Source organism: Morchella sextelata (genome assembly GCF_020137385.1).
Source record: "Morchella sextelata strain SCLS chromosome Unknown scls_8, whole genome shotgun sequence".
In the NCBI taxonomy this organism is placed as follows: Eukaryota; Fungi; Ascomycota; class Pezizomycetes; order Pezizales; family Morchellaceae; genus Morchella; species Morchella sextelata.
Genome location: NW_025408623.1, coordinates 283,920 through 301,623, shown reverse-complemented (window position 1 = coordinate 301,623; position 17,704 = coordinate 283,920). Strand labels below are relative to the sequence as shown.

Sequence of the window (17,704 nt, the reverse complement as noted above, 5' to 3'; positions counted from 1 at the left end):
GCCCTGGGGATCGCAGAAGTAGCGTCCTTTCCCTCCCATGACGTTGAAACATGCATGTCCGCAGGGGTCAGGAGCATCCGTGGGGCATAGCTTCCGGTCGTTGATGCAGACGTACTGGCGGAGGAAGGGAAGTTCCTTGGTTAGTTACTTGGTAGGTATAGATGAGGAAGGTAGGTGTGGAGAACTATAAGTATATATGGTAGCTTGGAGACGTACTTTTGTTGTGTCATATTCAATGCCTCCACAGAGTGTAGGTTTAACGGCGGTGGTGAGGTGGGGGAATATGCAGAAAGAGAGGATGGATGTGGCAAGGAAGTATTTCATGGCGAATCGTATAGGGAATAAGAGCTCGGTATGTGTATGTGTGTATGTGTCTGTGGGCGGTTGGGCGGGGGAGTATATCAAGTGTAGTAGAGGACATAATATACATGTATTTACAGAGCTAGAGCCGTCTTATAATATGTCGCAAGAATTGAATTGGCGATAGCGTTCATAACCCCGAAGCTGCATGTTACTGTATTACATACAAAAGACTTCATGCCCTACAAGTAGTCTATGAATGTGTTGATTGTGTGCATACTTTGTAATGAGATAAATGGTATAAATGTACCCGTAAATCATAAAGTGGTGCGAGGAATTCAAGGATTCCATAGAAAGAAATTCCTACCGCCAACTCATCTAATAGTACATGATGCGAGAGACCGACTTCGCTATCAGAGACGTATACGCGTAGTACTTTCAAAGTATATGCGGAGGCTCGGAGATAAAGATATGAATCGAACATTCTCACCAATTTATTGGTGTTATTGTATCATTCCTCATATAGTATCTTCAGACAAATAGAGCACTGCAATAGATTCAGTCATGAAACCGACAATCCCAACAAGAAAATACCCGAAGGTTTGCAAACTGGAACTCCAGCTAAAGAAATTGAACTTAAATAAATTCTATAGATTCCTGTACCAGTCAGATTATTTTATCCAGATCATAACTATCTGTGAATGGAGACCCAACTAACCGCTACATAGCTAGGCAGATCTTGATACCGAAAACTTCCTCCTTTCTGGAAATATTTGACTTATATCCTTGTCGCAAAAATACTCCAAACTCTCTACCAATGGGGCGACCACTTTCATGTGCACTTCGCTTTTGAAATCATCCACGTCCAAGCTTTCAGACCTGTGATCCAGGCCTTTAATACACCGTCTGACGGCATCACCATATTTTGCATCAGCATCCGACGATATTTGGCTAGCTAATCGCTTTGCAGTCTTGAAATTTGTATCGTCTCTGGACTCCGACTCATCCTCCTCCTTTCGAAGCTCCTCTAAAGGACGAGCGTACCAAAGTTCCACGAGAATAATGCCCAAGGAAAAGAGGCTCTGGTCGTGCGGTATAAGGGTAGACCTTTTAGTCTCTTGTGTTTCCGGTAAACTCAAGCCGGGCGATTGCCGAACAAAAGGCCTTTTAAAATCTGGTACTTGCCCTTCAGAGGTACTCCCGTGAAAGTATATGTCCTCGTTATTCCAGTTCTCGCTCAACCATCCGGTTTTGTGCAATTGCAAAACAGTTGAAGCAAGTTGTACTCCCAGGATTAACCTATCTCTCACTCTCGGCATTTGGCGTTGAGCGAGAAGGCTACCAAGAGATTTGAACTCCGTCGATTCAGGTGACGAAGATGGTATAAGCGGCCAGACAAGATACTGTCTGCTCTTGTCGGCAAGGACGCCAAGACAAGACTGGCCACTTTCTTCTTGCTGCATGATCAAGCACATATGTTCAATTCGGTTGGTAGGTTTTCCGGACGCCACAGGTACTTGAGGAGTCGATGACTCAGTGAAGGAAACATTTTTGGGCGTGGTGGGCCTGCTCTCACGCCTTGGTACCTGCGAAGATGGCCTGAGTGGCCATGGATCTTCTACAGAGGTGCGTTGCATAGGGTTGTGGTTGTGTGGTTCAGCAAGGCTGAGATATTTTAGCAAATATATCTTGACCAGACTTTGGGTTCATCTCACCTGGATATTTTGCTCAACGTATTGTCCTCTCGGAGAAAACCGGTTACTCCGCTCTTAGCTATATTCGATATAAAGGAGGATATTTTACGTCTCGTATTCTCCTTTACAACCACCTCTGGAGGAGAGGGCATCAAATGTGAGTGCAAATCCACATCTCCAGCCCCACCAAACCTAAAGCTATCAGTATTTCCTGTCTGTTCGTCCTCCAAGGATTTTCCCTCCTCTCTAGTATCTACAGGTTCGAGCCCTATATCCCGCCAGGAACTAAGCGGAGGTATTCCTGCACCGACCGCTCTTTCAAAAGATATCACGACGTGGAATCGTATGGATATGTTTTTTCCAAATCCCTTCTGTCGAAATGTCGCGTTTCTCATTTCCAATTGCAGGCTCGCATTGTGAGGGGTTGAGCATTGACAAAACGGTTTTAAAGGCTGGAGCTTTTCTTTGAGGACCTTGTCAAGGCTCATCGCATAATTACGTATACGCTTGTAGTTCTTTAAAGATGCAGTCGTTTGGACAATGGCAGTGTTGGTAGAGTTGGTTTGTCCAGTAAGGGTCTGAAGGTCGGAGTTAATTTTGGAAATTTGATTCAATTGTTCTTTGTACTCTTCTTTCGAAAGAACAAGTCGAATATTCTTCCACTTTCTTTTTAGAGCCCTTTTGGCATCGGATTCACACTATCACACTTGATATCAGCATACAAACAATTTATGAACAAGATAAATGAAATTGTAATGCAGTGTAAAGGACATACTTCACTTCCAAGCACAAACTTATCCTCCAAGGTTTTAAGTACAAAAAGAAGATCATTCATGGAGTCTACATAGACTTGTACCGCCTTAGTCGTACGAAGTCTAGACTCCAGCGTGTTTTGCAAGTCTTCCGTGTACCAGAGCTCACCCCCCGGATCATTCATTAAAGACAGCTGGTCTGACTCTGAGACGATGCCTTCGAGAAGAGATGTGAGAGTGTTCTCAAATTTGCATTGCTCCATTCCGAGCTCTCTTATCAGAGACTTCAGGGCCATTTGAGGGCGCAACACATCCTTGATCGTTCTGGCGCCATTGGAATAAGATTTGAGACCTTCAATGACGAGCGGGAATATTGCTAGCGCAATGCCCGTAACCTCAATTCCTGTAACCATGGTTGAAGACGTAACTTCTGTATAGATTTTTGGATAACGCTTGTTGTCCGGGTCATTCCGAAGCGGGGTAGTCAGACAGCTTCGAAACCCTAAACCTGTACCAATAGTTATTATTTCGGGATGCGCGCATTGACCTAGAACAGAAAATTACATATTTTGGGTTTCCCAAACCTCTACCGCAATAAAACAGAGCGCTTCAATATGACATCCAACACTGGCCCTCCGTTTATTGCTTCCTTATATGATGTGTGCGTAAACTCATTCAACCAGCTCTTTGATCTCTTGCAGGAGCCCGACTGCGACTTTTTGAGTCAGCTATCTGCAACAGCCCTTGAAGAAGAACTTGGGCGCTTTAGGGTTTGGGCTGGAAATTCTGGAGCACATCAGAAAGGAAGGGTCTCCCTTGACCATAAACTAAGAGAAGCGTCTCGTGTTCATAAAATGGTAAGAGACCTGCTGGGAGACCTTGACGACGCTTTGAATGAGGGTATGATTCCAGATCCTACATTTCGACGAGATCTTATATTTATGATAAATTATACTAACAAACATTTAGTCATCTCAATTGTTTCTTATGAGAGAAAACCCTTCGACGATCAATCGCTTTCTCCAGGCTCTTCTTTATATTCACTCCAGGATGACCCCACAGGGGATCCCGAAGAGCAACCGAATCCGACCATCGAACTTACCGAACTCCAAGAACAGTTCGGCCAAATCTGTCACGTTATCACTTGTTTGTACAAGTTATCTATAACCATACGCAATCCAGCCCCGCGCGACAGACTTAAGAAGTGTGAATCTATCAAAATCTCACATTTTGAGTTTTTCGATATCCGACACGCTGGTGAAAAATATCCCAGAGTGCGGGATTTTCTGCGAGATCGCCTTGGAAAAGCGAATACTAAGCGTCGACAACTCTTTAGGTACCATAAAGAGCATCATGATAAATTATCTCAGAATATCAACGTTCCACGGCCAGTGAATTTTCCAGTCATTCAACACGGCCAGAATAATGAGGCTAGTGCCGGAGGGGAAGAATTGAAAATGACAAAAAATGACCATGAAAACTTATTGGAAGGTCATTCTCAGATTGAGAAAGGCCCCAGTACCATTGCCAAAACAGTAAACACACTGACAACTATTTCAACATATGTCCAGAGCCCATCAAATCAGAAGATCGAAGTAATCGACCTCGATGATAGCCTATCGCAGACCTCATATGCACCATCCATAGCAGCGACAGGGAGTACCATCCATGTACCTCTTCCTCCCGATGCCGCAGAAACTCTTGACGGCAAACCTTTCGAATGTCCATATTGTTGCTCCATAATCAGTGTGAGCAGTGAGATTCCTTGGATGTAAGATCATAAAACCTTCAACGTGCACGTTGTGCCTCATGCTAAGATTCGAAATTGAGAAAACATGTATATCGGGATCTTCGACCTTATGTTTGTACATTCGAAAATTGCATTAAACCCGATCAAATATTTGATACTCGACACGATTGGTACAACCATGAAGTTGAAGTACATAGAAGAGAATGGTTCTGCAACACCTGCCGCAAAGCTTTGACCAATAAAACACTCTTCGAAGACCACCTTAGACAGAGCCATCACACATTGTTTACTGAGGAACAAATACCTACCATGGCTGAGAGATGCGAAAGAGCTATAGATCAGGAACAAATTTGCCCGTTGTGCGGGGAGAAGTATAATTCTAAACGTTTGAAGAGCCACCTAGCACGTCATATGCAGCAATTGGCATTATTTACGCTCCCAAAAAGGCTCGATGAAACAGATGACCATGGAGAATCTTTAGGAGCTCAAGCCTCAAGGTCAGATGAAGAGGAAATGGAGGATGATTTGAACGAGGTCGAACTAGAATTCGACTCGGATCCATCTCAGGGAAGTGCGGACAATATCCTTGATGCCGAGAACGAGATTTCAGAAGAAGAGGAAGAAATAGCTGCAGCTGAGATAGGGGAATCTGACCCCGCAAAATCGCCACCAGAGCGAGTCAAAGACTCTACTGATAGTACGAAGCCGCTATACCTCGAGACTTCAAGTAGGGCGGATAAGCTTAAGGTGGAGATAATGCGAGAGATGAGAAGGCTTGATTTATACTCGAGCTTGACAGTATCAAATGATTACGATAAGGCGTTGATATCAGCAGCGGGAAAGGAACACGAGGGACTGGTGAAGATGCTCATTGAGATAGGTGCCGACGTCAACGCCCAGGGAGGACTCTACGGAAACGCTTTGCAGGCAGCAGCTTATAGGGGTAACAAAAAGAACGTGCAGCTTCTTATTGAACATGGTGCCAATGTCAACGCCCAGGGAGGGCACTACGGAAACGCTTTGCAGGTAGCAGCTTATCATGGCAACGAAAAGAACGTGCAGCTTCTTATTGAACGTGGTGCCGATGTCAACGCCCAGGGAGGGCCCTACGGAAACGCTTTGCAGGCAGCAGCTTATCATGGCAACGAAAAGAACGTGCAGCTTCTTATTGAACGTGGTGCCGATGTCAACGCCCAGGGAGGGCACTACGGAAACGCTTTGCAGGCAGCAGCTTATCATGGCAACGAAAAGACCGTGCAGCTTCTTATTGAACGTGGTGCCGATGTCAACGCCCAGGGAGGGCACTACGGAAACGCTTTGCAGGCAGCAGCTCATAGGGGTAACGAAAAGACCGTGCAGCTTCTTATTGAACGTGGTGCCGATGTCAACGCCCAGGGAGGGCACTACGGAAACGCTTTGCAGGCAGCAGCTCATAGGGGTAACGAAAAGACCGTGCAGCTTCTTATTGAACGTGGTGCCGATGTCAACGCCCAGGGAGGGGAGTACGGAAACGCTTTGCAGGCAGCAGCTTATAGGGGTAACGAAAAGAACGTGCAGCTTCTTATTAAACTTGGTGCCAATGTCAACGCCCAGGGAGGGAAGTACGGAAACGCTTTGCAGGCAGCAGCTTATAGGGGTAACGAAAAGAATGTGCAGCTTCTTATTGAGCATGGTGCCGACGTCAACGCCCAGGGAGGGTACTACGGAAACGCTTTGCAGGCAGCCAAGAGTGAGGAAGATCACGGCATCGTAAAACTCCTTTTAGAGAATGGTGCCTTGGAGAAGCCCGAGGAGCAAAAATAACGTGAGTACACGAAGATGGATGGCCCTCTGCACATTACACTCGCTCCGAGAAATATCACGTAGATCTGTCACTAATTGCATTAAAAAGGTATTCTCCAAGCAGACGAGACCACCTACAACTCACTCGTTCGACATGGATATATTCGGGGCGGCGGGATTGGGACTTCGGACTTCGGCGGGGCGAGTGATGGTTCATGACTCACTCGAGGGGTAGAGGATCGGCTTGTATTTCTGTGGAGTTGGCTCTGTTTGGAAAGATTTCTTTGGACATGATTTTATTTCTGTGGTGGATGAGTTTGTTGTGAAGGGTTATTTCTATATTTCAAGACGTCATGCATGGTTTGTTGCGGCCGGTGGGAGAGAACTGCGTGTATGTAGTACGTTGGAGGGGCCAGACATTGCAATCTCGACCTTTATCTGTAGAATCTTCCTCGTAAGCAAAGGCACACACCCAGACGTACATACCACAACGCCGTAATTGGAGCGGTTACGGCAAAATCACCACGCCCCAGCGATTCCTTGCCCCAGCCTAGCCAGTTAAGTAACAACGAGAACCCATCCCTAACCGCACAGCATTCCACCCACTTTCCGGCCTACCCAGCTTGCCATCTCTCCCCCAAGCAAGCCTCGCCCACCAGCGCAGCAAACCCCACGAAAGAGCAAAATAGGTGGTTAACCAGCAGCTGCATGCACCCCCTCAGTAACGTAGCTACACAGATGTGCTCCGATCATTCCCATGTCCATGTTATACACAGAAACAAGACAGCTCTAAGCAACAACCCATGCAGCTCCCAGCAGGTATCAAGGTGATTTTGTAGGTACGGAAAGAACCCAGAGAAGCTCCCAACTAGCAGTATCTAGCAGTTCAAGCACACCTGCAGGAAGGTAGGTACACCCATCTACCATAGCTGTTGACTGCAAGTAGTATGCGGCCACCAAGCTACATAGCTAGACAGAACTTCGGTGTTCCTCGTGGGTGTGGCTGCACCCTTGGGCTTTCGTGCGAAGTCTCTAGGCCGCCTTCCTTAGCTTAGATATTGTTGCGGAGCGGGGAGAGAAGGGGAGCAGGAAAGAATTTATAGGCCTCCACCCACCAACCCACCATTCACACCCATGAAAGAAAACCCACCACCCATCCAACCCATCCAGCCGGCCAGCAGTATCGCCATCTACCACCCCCGACCCTCCACCGCCTCCACACCCACGCCCAAACCAGCGCCCACCGCAATACCACGATCCTATCCCCACCCCCAAATCATTAACACTCGCTCACTCACTCATCACACCCCCCCCCCCCTTTCCCACCTCCCCCACCACACCAATCCCAACAGACGAGGGGTGGCGGGGAAAAACCAGATCCCATTGCTAGCCAGACGAGGACCCAGCAGGCCGCTGGAGCAGATGGGCACCACGTGCACGAGGATGAGGTCGGAGGGCCGAGCCGGCCCGTCCGTTCGGTTCCGCTGTGGTGGCAAGCGTGGGGTCGGCGGACGGTGTGCTTGTGGTTGTAGGGGCGGAGGGGAGGGGGGGGAGGAGGAGGGGGAGGTGGGGAGAGGGGGGGGGGGGTTACGTTCCTTTTGTTATATACATGTAGTTGTGTAGTGTATTGCGGCAGATGGAGGGGGGAGGGTTGTGGTTGTGGTTGTGGTTGTGGTTGTGGTGTTGAAAGAATGTGGTGTTGAAAGGATGTAGTGTTGAAAGGATGGACGACGGTTGTTGATATAGACGGTAAGATACAGTCCTACACCATAGCCACCTCCACCCATCAAGCTCTTCCACTTAAGCAGCACACACACACCCCCATTAAAAAACCGCCCAGGCCACACCCACAGTTCAGTCAATCCTTAGCACCCAGATTTTCAAACACAAGCAAGCACAGAATTTAAAAAACCAAAGAGCTCCAACCTCCCGCTCACAGCTGTGTGCATGACGGGATCGAGAGTACGGCACGTCAAAAGTTAAAAGAAAGGAAAAGAAAACCCAAGCAAAAAGTCTTCCGCACACATACAAGAAAAACCTTTTTTCAAGATTAATGAATTAAACAAACAAAAGAAAAAAAAAAACCTTTTTAATTTTTACACCGTCGCGGGAAATGGTCGAGTGATACCCCATGACGCGACACCACACCTGCGCCATAAACCTGCCCCCATCAAACTCTACATCGAGGATACGAAGGTCGAAACTGCAAGACAAGGTGTCGGCACTCTGAAGGGCTGTAGTATCTAGGTTTTGTCTCTAGTTTCTAGTCTCCTCTATCTTCATTTTTTTAAACGGGCGAGGTGCTGTAAATTAAGCAACCCTAAAAACATGGTTCACTCACCTCAACCCAGACATACACACACACTCAGATAAGTTATTTATTAGTATGTACCGGCCAAAACAGGTGATATGTATATTTTGGCCTGGAAACGCACCCCCCCCCCCCCCCCCCGGGCGCACGAGACCAAAAACCACAAAAAATGCCATCAATTCTATCATTATCAGCTCTACTCTACAACCACCCCCCCCAACTACCTACTAACTAACTGCTACTAAAACCACCAACATACAGTTTTTTTCGTTGCGTGCGTTTCTAACGTGACAAGACAAGGCCGGAAAAGACAAGATGAGATAAGAAGGGCTGGACTAACTAACTAACTACTACGCTTCTCCACGGTTCTCTGCGGTGTTCGTGCATGAGTGTTACGTGAAGCTTGAATTTTGAATTGAAGGGAAGGTTGGAGGGAAGGGTTGAGGTGCCCTGGCCGGTTGGGTTTCCTGGTCGGGGTGGATATGATGGATGAGGGGGTAGGGGGCGGGGAAGGAAATAATAAACACAGGAAAACGATATGAAAAACCATAAAAGAATAGAAAAAAAGAAAAATCCCAACAGCCCCCCAATAAAACCGCACTACCCCTACCCCCGTCCCCTCCCCCACCACCCCCGTCCCTTCCACCACCCCCCCATCACCGCCCCCATCCCGCCACCCACCCTCCACCAATACACCGGCACCCCCGCCGCCACAAACGCACACACCACCAGCGTCTGCAGCGGCCTCCCAAACACACTGCGACTCACCAAAAACAAACTAACACAGCAAAACACAATCGGCGTACTCACCCACGTCCTATAACTCCTCTCCAACCCGGGCTCCTTCACCCGCAACACCACCAGCCCCAGCACCGTCAAGAAATAAAACGTGTACCCGGCGACACCATAAAACGTCAGCAGCGTCCCGAACTCGCCCGCAGCGATGTACACGCCCGTGATAGCGGCGTTGAGCAGCATTGCGTATATGGGCGTTTTACTCCACGGCGGGGGGTGCGACGAGGCGGAGGAGTTGGAGCGGGGGCGGATGCGCGAGAGCGTGCGTGACCAGAGGGACGGGGTGGAGGAGGAGGAGGGGGGGAGGCGTGTGGGGCGCGGGATGTCGGTGGGTGGGGGGCGGAGGCCGAGGGTGCCGAAGATGGGGGGGAGGTAGCCCTCTTTGCCGGCGGCGTAGACGAGGCGGCCGGAGGTGAAGGTGGTGGCGTTGAGGGCGCCGAAGCAGGAGAGGGAGACGGCGAGGGCGAAGATGAGGCCGCCGATGGGGCCGAAGACTTTGGTGCCGAATGCCTATGCGGTGTTAGATGGTGTGAAGAAGGGGGGAAGGGGGAGGGGGACGTACGACGGCGATGGTGTTGGATTGACTGATTGTGGAGCCGGGGAGAACGAGGTAGTAGGCAACGTTTGCGAGCAGGTAGGAGGTGATGACGATGGGCATTGCGCTGTGGATGACGCGGGGGAGGTCGCGCTTTGCGTTCTTCATCTCGCCGGTGACAAAGTTGACCTGTGATCATTGGCACCCTGTTAACACCCCACCACACCTCATATCATTTCCCCCCCCCCCCCCCGAAGAAAAACTCACGTTATCCCAGCCATCAAACGCCCACAGCCCGGCATACAGCGCAATCGCATACTCGCCCAACCCGCCCACCGCCGTGTCCCCCGCGCCCTCCGCACCCCCCGCACCCCCGGCGCTCTCCCGGCTCTCAAACCAGCCCATCTCCCTCCACTCCCGACTCGCGCCCTTCCCATCGCCATTCAGCCCCGTCGCCGCCACCACAATGCCAATGACCGTAATCGCCAACAAACTGCCCACCTTCAGAAACAGCAGCGAGTCCGAGATCCTCGTCGTCAGCCGCGTCGAAAACATATTCAGCGCCGTCACCAGCAGCAGCAGCACCCCCGCCGTGACCTTATTCGCCACCTCACTCGGCTGGCCCCTCTCCCCGCCCTCCTCCCCTCCCCCGCCTCCAGGCAGTAGTCCAAACACAACACTGTTGAAATACTCCCCCGAGATGATCGCAATGATCGCCGCGCTGCCGGGCTTGAGCACTATCACCGCCGTCCAGCTGTACAGGAACCCCGCCAGCTCGCCAAAGCAATGCCGCAAGTACACCCCGCTTCCGCCGTTCAGCGGGATCGCGCCGCCGAGCTCGGCATAGCTCGCGGCGCCCGTCCACGCCAGCACGCCGGCCACCGCCCACACGATGAGCGCGACGCCTGGGGAGGGTACGTGGTTGTTGACCTGGCTGGGCGACGAGAAGATGCCCGATCCGATCTGGAGGCCAATAAGCAATGATAGACCATTCAGATACGACAGCGTCTTCTGCTTCTCGAGTGTTCCCGGCGCAGCGGCGGACGTGGAGGCGAGGCCGCGGGCGTCGGAGGAGGAGGAGGTGGTGAGGGGGACGAGGTGCGCGTTGAAGTCGAATGCGGAGGAGACGCTGTACGTGCGGAAGTTGCGGGGGCGGTGCTCGGCGGTGGGGGAGTTTGGGTTTGTGGATGAGGCTGAGAGGCGGCGGGAGGAGGCGGCGCCGGAGCGCGAGGAGGTGGAGGAGCGCGGGGAGGTGTCGGCGGGGGAGGAGGAGGCGAGGGAGGCGAGCTCGAGGGAGTCGCGGGTGGGCGCTGCGGAGTAGGTGTGCGCCATTGGGGGGGGGGGTGTGTGGGGGGGTGTGGGGGGGGTGTGGGGGGGGTGGGTTGAGGGTGTTTGTGTTCTATATAATGTGAGGTGTGTATTCGGGGGTGAGTGACTGTGTGCTGTGTGCTGTGTGCTCTCTCTCGCTCGCTCGCTACTGACGTCGGCGAGTTTAAAGCTGCTCAAGGGAAAGGGCACGCGAAACAGCAAGGGGCTGGCCTAGCCGCTTTGGGGGGGCGTTCACAAGCGCTGTGCAACGAGACAAACCCGGGCCTTCAACGGGAAGGAACTGAGTACAGCAGCAGCTGGGTGTGGTGTGTCTCCAGGCAAGGAAGGAAGGCATCTATCCATCTACAACCCCATACTACATGCAGCTACACACACAACCAGCTGGCCGTGCATGCAAACACAGGCAATCTGGCAAGTGGTACTTACTAGCTGAGGCTACGGCAATGATTAGTTGGTGGCAGCGGAACAGTCAACACGGCGCCGCGGCCCCCGATCTCTGCGATACTGACCGCCTCAGACCGGAGAAAGGCAGACTAGCATTCTATCGTGCTTGTTTGGATTTATTGATCGACGGTAACCCTAACCCTAGAGACACACCTAACCCTGGCTTTGTGCAACTCGTAACAAGGTGTCAATGATTGTGCAAACCTGCTATTTTGCAGTCTTGGCTAGTACCGGCCAAGGAGGCGCGATAAGATAGCGGGACTAGGCCGGCTCGGGATGCTGGCATTTAGGACCGTACAGGGCTCGTAGAAAGCGAGAACGAACGTACACGCACAGACTTGAGGGGATTGCCAAAGTCATCACTTGCTACACATAGGGTGCCATGAACAGGGCACGCCCGCTTCTAGCTGCAGAGATGTCGCACTTGGGGGGCTGCATCTAGCGGTTGATTTCGTTTTATAACTGACAGTGGGTAGGTAAACTTAAAGTATAATTACATGTAAGTTCTAACTAGATTTATTAATAACCTCAGTGACACGAGCGATCCACGCAACAGGATCGATATACATGTAGTAAAGAGGTGGAAATACAAGGGAATAGAAACAGATAAGGAAAATAAGTGATATCTTGAACCACAGACTTCCTTGGGGATTATACGTCCCGTTCAAGCGCACCAATTGATGCTATCAGGTTATCTGGAAGCTTTCCCTAAGATGAATAGCATGACGCTTCAGGCCCCATTGAAGCTTTGAACAAGCTGGACCGTCAGGTCAGGTATTTTTGTGACAACTTGCGATTAGTCCTCTTTCATATGCACCAAACCCATCTCGACTACCGCCTTGTCCGTCATGATAGAGTGCGCGTGTAGTGTTTCCAGTGCTCAAGAGTACAGTTATTGTTCCCTAGGCGGTCATGGTCAGTCCAGATGGAAATCGTGACCGAACCAGATATGGCAATGTGTGCTCAGTTGAACGGCAGTTACCGTTCATTCTCTACTTGTCTCAAGTGGAGCAGGCGGAGCTCTCTAGCGTGTGATAAGAAACTCGCGGAGAAAAAAAAAAAACAGAAACTACGCTCAGCAGAGCATAGCTACTATATCTGGTTCGGTCACGATTTCGATCCGGACTGGCCGCCTAAGGGATAAAATTAAACCGTCATGCCGAATTGTAGCTAGCAGCACTCAAACCCTTTATTGCAATCGTCTCCTAGATTCAAATTGTGAATCAGAGAGTTGTGGTCCGTAGTATGCGTAATAGGTTGTGATCGATAGGATTCTGTTCCTCGCGCTCGAGTTTAGATTCGAGAGCCGATTTTGATTTGGCCTGAGGGCTTGAGGGATCGAATCCGAGTGCGCCCGACAGGGTTAGGTTCCACATATCTGGCCTTGGCGTCATAAATATCATTTCCAGCCAAGTAGCGGACATCAGGTTACACTGTTCTAGCCTACTGGTCAATAGAGAGATTTACCAAGTGTCAAAACCAACAATTTACACTTCGCCACATTAAAAAGTGGTTGCCGGAACCGTTAATTCTTGCCGGTTTGCTAGGGTGGGGATGTAGGATACGCCTAGGGACGTTTACTATACCGTGGGTAGTTGTGCGTGCAGTTCACATCCTGCCAGCGTATTTTACAGGAAGCGTGAAGAATTATTTATCTACAAAGTTTCTCCTATCATACCTTCCTTGTGTGGTTAATTAGGTCACTGAGGGGAACTGTCAATTTTGCCTCCCGCAACCGTCATTTTTAAAGGGTAAATTGTCGAATTTGACACTTAGTAAATACTCTCTAATGCGCCCTAATCGTCGCAGCTTTTGACTGGGACGACCCATTGATCAATGGGATGGTGTCAACGACTAGCGCGGGAAAGAGAAGGAAAGGCCAAAGCATGATGGCAACGACAAAAGAAAGAGATAATTCTGTATGAAGGCCGAGTGTGCGCCCTTTTCATCTCTCATGATAGATAAATTAACTTACCAAATTAGTTTAAAAAAGTGTCCCTGTCGTTAACTTTGTCTACTGGGGGAACTGGTGAATTCCACCCCAGCGGCTAATTTTTCGTGCCAGTGATGAACGTTGGTGTAAAGATCTAGCGTCCTAGGTATCAATACTGACGAATAGGGCGCTGACGACCAGCTCAGAATACGCCCTCTACCCAGTGACTCTCCGCTCAGCGGCCCGAGACTGGTAGTGAATTAGAACATCTCTTGTCTAGTCAATCGTATCGAGTTAATTTCCGTAGTGCACTCAGTCCAGCCTAAAACCCATCCTTCTATCCTTATTCGGTCCTGAAGGAAAAAAAACGATGTTTAGCTCTTTAGGCTTATTATTTGACCGAAATGTGGTCGAATCCGCTCCGTCCAGTTGAGCCTAGAGCAGCTTTGTATATCGTGAGTTGGGCTTACTAAAGCCTATTTCCTTGCTCGACTTGTCATGCTCGAGCTTTCCGCCGATGTGATTGTTGTATGAGGGAGAGAGCCTAATTCTAGGTAAATACTTCTTCATACACGAAGGTAATCGTGGTAAATACTTCTTCATACACGAAGGTAATCGTAACTAGTCTGTGTATGTTAGGTGTTTGTCCTCTTAACAAGAGTATGGTTAGATGTACTATTTTGTTTGAAATCTCGAGCGTTTAATGGAGGCTTTTAATCTTCTTCTCTGGTTGGTTAGGGTTAGGGATACGGTGAGTGGTTGCTTAGTTTTTGGCTATGGTCAGCGGTTGATTGGTTAGGGTTGAGAACGCTCGTGTACCACACTAGGCCGGACGGAACCATGTTTACTCCTATCTCAGCCCAGCACGTCTTGTCCCAGAGGACATCTCTATCTTTTAAGGCTTAAGCTATCGACGCGACCCTTTTTCGTGGTGGCTAACAAGACATAATAAACTGAAGCCTGTGGTTAGTGGTGAATTTCTTGAGTCAAGTTGTTAGTAAATCCACACTTCCGGCCCCCACGGAAAAAAAGACCGGCTCAGCCCATATATATCACCACCGTTATAACTCTCTTTTAACTTACTCAGGACAGTATCAACGGCCTGAAAATTTGACTTATAGGTCGCCTGTTGTCTAACAAGGACCCGAGTATGTTCACTGTGCCCGGATGCCGACGCCAGTCAGCTCGGAGAGCTTTAGGCTTTTCTAAAATCTTGGACTCTTGATATTTGCATTCTGGTGCAGCACGAATCATCTCAATCTCTAGCACTGCGCTAGATCGAATATTTACTAAGCTGCCCCATCGAACTTTCTAGTTTTGAAGCTTCTCCATCAGCGAATGACCTGGAATCCCCCCGGTTAGTATCCAAGTAAAGTTTTATTTGGTGTTCATGCTCCGCAGTACTCCAGTATTCATTCCGAATATTGACTCGACTTGGGGGTTTGGCCTGCTAAAACATTGACTTGGCTCAACCTGTGGGCCATGCTCTATTTAGTGATAGGCGGTGTCTTTGAAACAAAGAGTGTCGCATCCTGGTCGAGTATGGTTTCAATGCTAGTTAAGCCGGCTTGAGCTCGCGACTATACAACCTTTGGGCGCGTCTAGCGAAACATAATGCATTGTGACGGGGGCGGGGAAAATCCGGAGACGGCGAGATGGTCACCATGCAGGCCGTCAATCCCACCAACACACTATAATCCAGCGACTGCCTCCAGATGTTAACGGAATAATTGAGCCCTAAAGACACTGACAGTTTCGCCGAAAAGTAACCAAGATGGCGAAAGGCTCAGAAGAGCCAGCTCTCGATCTTCTAGGCCTACCTAGTAGTAGGAGTAGGGTCGGGGGCTGAGGATGGGCCTACCATCTCTCTCGCGGTACCATGAGCTCGGTCTGTGCTGATGCCGGGCTTGACTTTATTCTGTGTTGATAAAGAGCTGAAAAGAAGACGTTAAACTTGGCAGAAGGTGCCAACGTACGCCATAACGCCGGTATCTCCAATATCGAAACCAAGTGGTAGTGTGAAGTAGGAGTCAATAGAAAGGGAGCCCCCCTTCAACACAGCCGGAGCGCAAGTTTGCATCGTCTGGGTAACAGGGCGGGGCGTAAGAGACAGAAAATACCTGATTAGGCAGGACATCTTAGGGCTGGCGAGATCTGGCCCTGGTGTAGTTGTCTTGTCTCATCATGATGAAAGGTTGGGTAGCTTGTGGTGGTATTTATAGCGTCACCTGTTCCCACTACCACCACCACCACTACCACCACCACTGCTGCCCCGCTACCCCGCCACCCCGTTCCCCCAACACCGTCACTACCACAACCACCATCTTTTCCCCCCTCATCGCCCTCTTCTCCGTCCGCATCAGCGCAGTCATCGTCTCCGTCAAAACCGCCGCTATCATCAAAATTCTTATCCCCAGTATCAATGGCCTCAAATAAATGAAGTCAACGCATACACTGTCCTGTTCTCGAGACCTTTTAGGAACGACATTAGGCGGTTAACCGGTAGATGCAGCCTCGGAGCAGCACACGCTACTGCGCCAAGGAGCGGGGCGGGTGCATGTACTTTTGGCTCTGCTAACATTGCCGGGTGAAATATGTTCGTTCGAGATGGTGGGGCACGCACCGCTCATATTGTGCCCGTGGAGTATCTAAGACGGCTCACTTTCCATGCGGTGGGGAACTGAAGTTTCTCGTCCAACCAAACTGCTGGATAGGCCATAACAACTACACAGAATAGCCAGTTAGCCAAGGATACTTTTCTTGTATGGTCTTTAAAACCACGGATATGAAACCTATTACAGCTTTAAAGGGAAGAGTCCATCCATGGTCCTCAAGGGTAAAAGTTATGAACGAGCTATCCGCATGGACTAATTCAGATGTTCAGTTTGACTTGACCAGGCTTACTACCAATTAGTACCTATAATAGTTGAGGTATATATAGAAGGTTCCTGGAAGCGCCTTTTCTCTGCTGGTAGGTATATTACTTTCCCTCTCCGAAATATTACCAGAGGATATGATTTTTTAAGCCGGTCCAAAGTCGATGGCGGTGAACTGGACTTGGCCACCTTTAGGACTTCCAATACTCCATTCACCTCATAATTTAGACCTCAGATATGGTTCCTGAGACCCTCCCTCCGGGCAGTCTTTGTTGGAAAGGTCTAGAGCTCTCGATAGCTAGCTGGCTACACTCGCACGCACTACCCTGATGTAGAAACAAATACAAAGGCACGATAATGGCTTCTCGTTGCAGTATCAACTATAAGGATATATTCGCCAATTCGTTAAAAATTCAAGGGTAGCTACCATGTACCGGAGAACAACTCTATATATCTACGGTGCGGGCAATAGATAGGCTCAGCTAAAGTGCTGCTGTCTAGCCTCAGCCGTAGGCAGTCTTTCTGGATGGGGTAGTCAGTGCACTCCCTACACTATTAATGTAGCGATTGTTGGATATTCTATCAGATTCCTCGCGGAACAGGCTCCCTGTGCTTCCTTCGAAGCTTTGGATATCTCAACCAAGTATCGACTATCGTCTCGGCGTTCTCGACGCAACTAACTAGACACCAGCACCAGAATTATAAATGGCTTAGGGAAATCAACTCATGAAATTCCCCTTCCTGATGAATTAACAAAGAAAGAAAAGAAGCAATAGAGCAAATTAAAACAAAACACTATTGGGAAATATACCTTTAGGCAGGGAGTATATTTATACCTCTTTGCATAATATTGGGCCCTGACGAGTGTTACATACACAACAGAGTGTACTAATCTTTCAAAAATATACTGATTATGTTTCAAATTTCAATAGAACAATACTAAATGGATAGTGACTGATCAATCGGAGCTCGGAGGTTATACACTGGGTGACGGGTATTAGGACTTTAATTCTTAGTATCCACAATAGAAAGATCTTCCTGGAATGTTTCGCCCGTTGAGGAATATGCCTCAAGTGTCAATCCTCCCATACGGTCTGGAACTAACTCAATAGCACTTGATGTTCATCTTCCTGGTTTATATATGTTTGCCGGTGGACCATAGCCGCTCTTTTATATTTCTTTCGTGTGCCGTACGAGGTTAAG

At 49.3% G+C, this 17,704-nt stretch overlaps 3 protein-coding genes across 3 annotated transcripts; 1 reads left to right on the top strand and 2 right to left on the bottom strand.

Annotated features, from left to right (window-relative positions):
* Nucleotides 1-1,028: 1,028 nt before the first annotated feature.
* H6S33_012308 (uncharacterized protein) lies at nucleotides 1,029-3,159 on the bottom strand (the record flags this gene model as incomplete). The annotated part of the gene is made up of 3 exons (XM_044844111.1): nucleotides 1,029-1,965; nucleotides 2,016-2,692; nucleotides 2,770-3,159. 3 exons carry the CDS (start codon nucleotides 3,157-3,159, stop codon nucleotides 1,029-1,031), a joined length of 2,004 nt encoding a protein of 667 aa, XP_044694957.1.
* Nucleotides 3,160-3,360: 201 nt separating this feature from the next.
* Nucleotides 3,361-6,299, top strand: H6S33_012307 (uncharacterized protein; the record flags this gene model as incomplete). Its single annotated transcript, XM_044844110.1, has 3 exons — nucleotides 3,361-3,646; nucleotides 3,716-4,517; nucleotides 4,577-6,299. 3 exons carry the CDS (start codon nucleotides 3,361-3,363, stop codon nucleotides 6,297-6,299), a joined length of 2,811 nt encoding a protein of 936 aa, XP_044694956.1.
* Nucleotides 6,300-9,195: 2,896 nt separating this feature from the next.
* Nucleotides 9,196-11,251, bottom strand: H6S33_012306 (uncharacterized protein; the record flags this gene model as incomplete). The annotated part of the gene is made up of 4 exons (XM_044844109.1): nucleotides 9,196-9,586; nucleotides 9,665-9,894; nucleotides 9,947-10,108; nucleotides 10,187-11,251. The coding sequence occupies 4 exons, from the start codon at nucleotides 11,249-11,251 to the stop codon at nucleotides 9,196-9,198; spliced, it is 1,848 nt and encodes a 615-aa protein (XP_044694955.1).
* Between the last annotated feature and the right edge of the window lie 6,453 nt (nucleotides 11,252-17,704).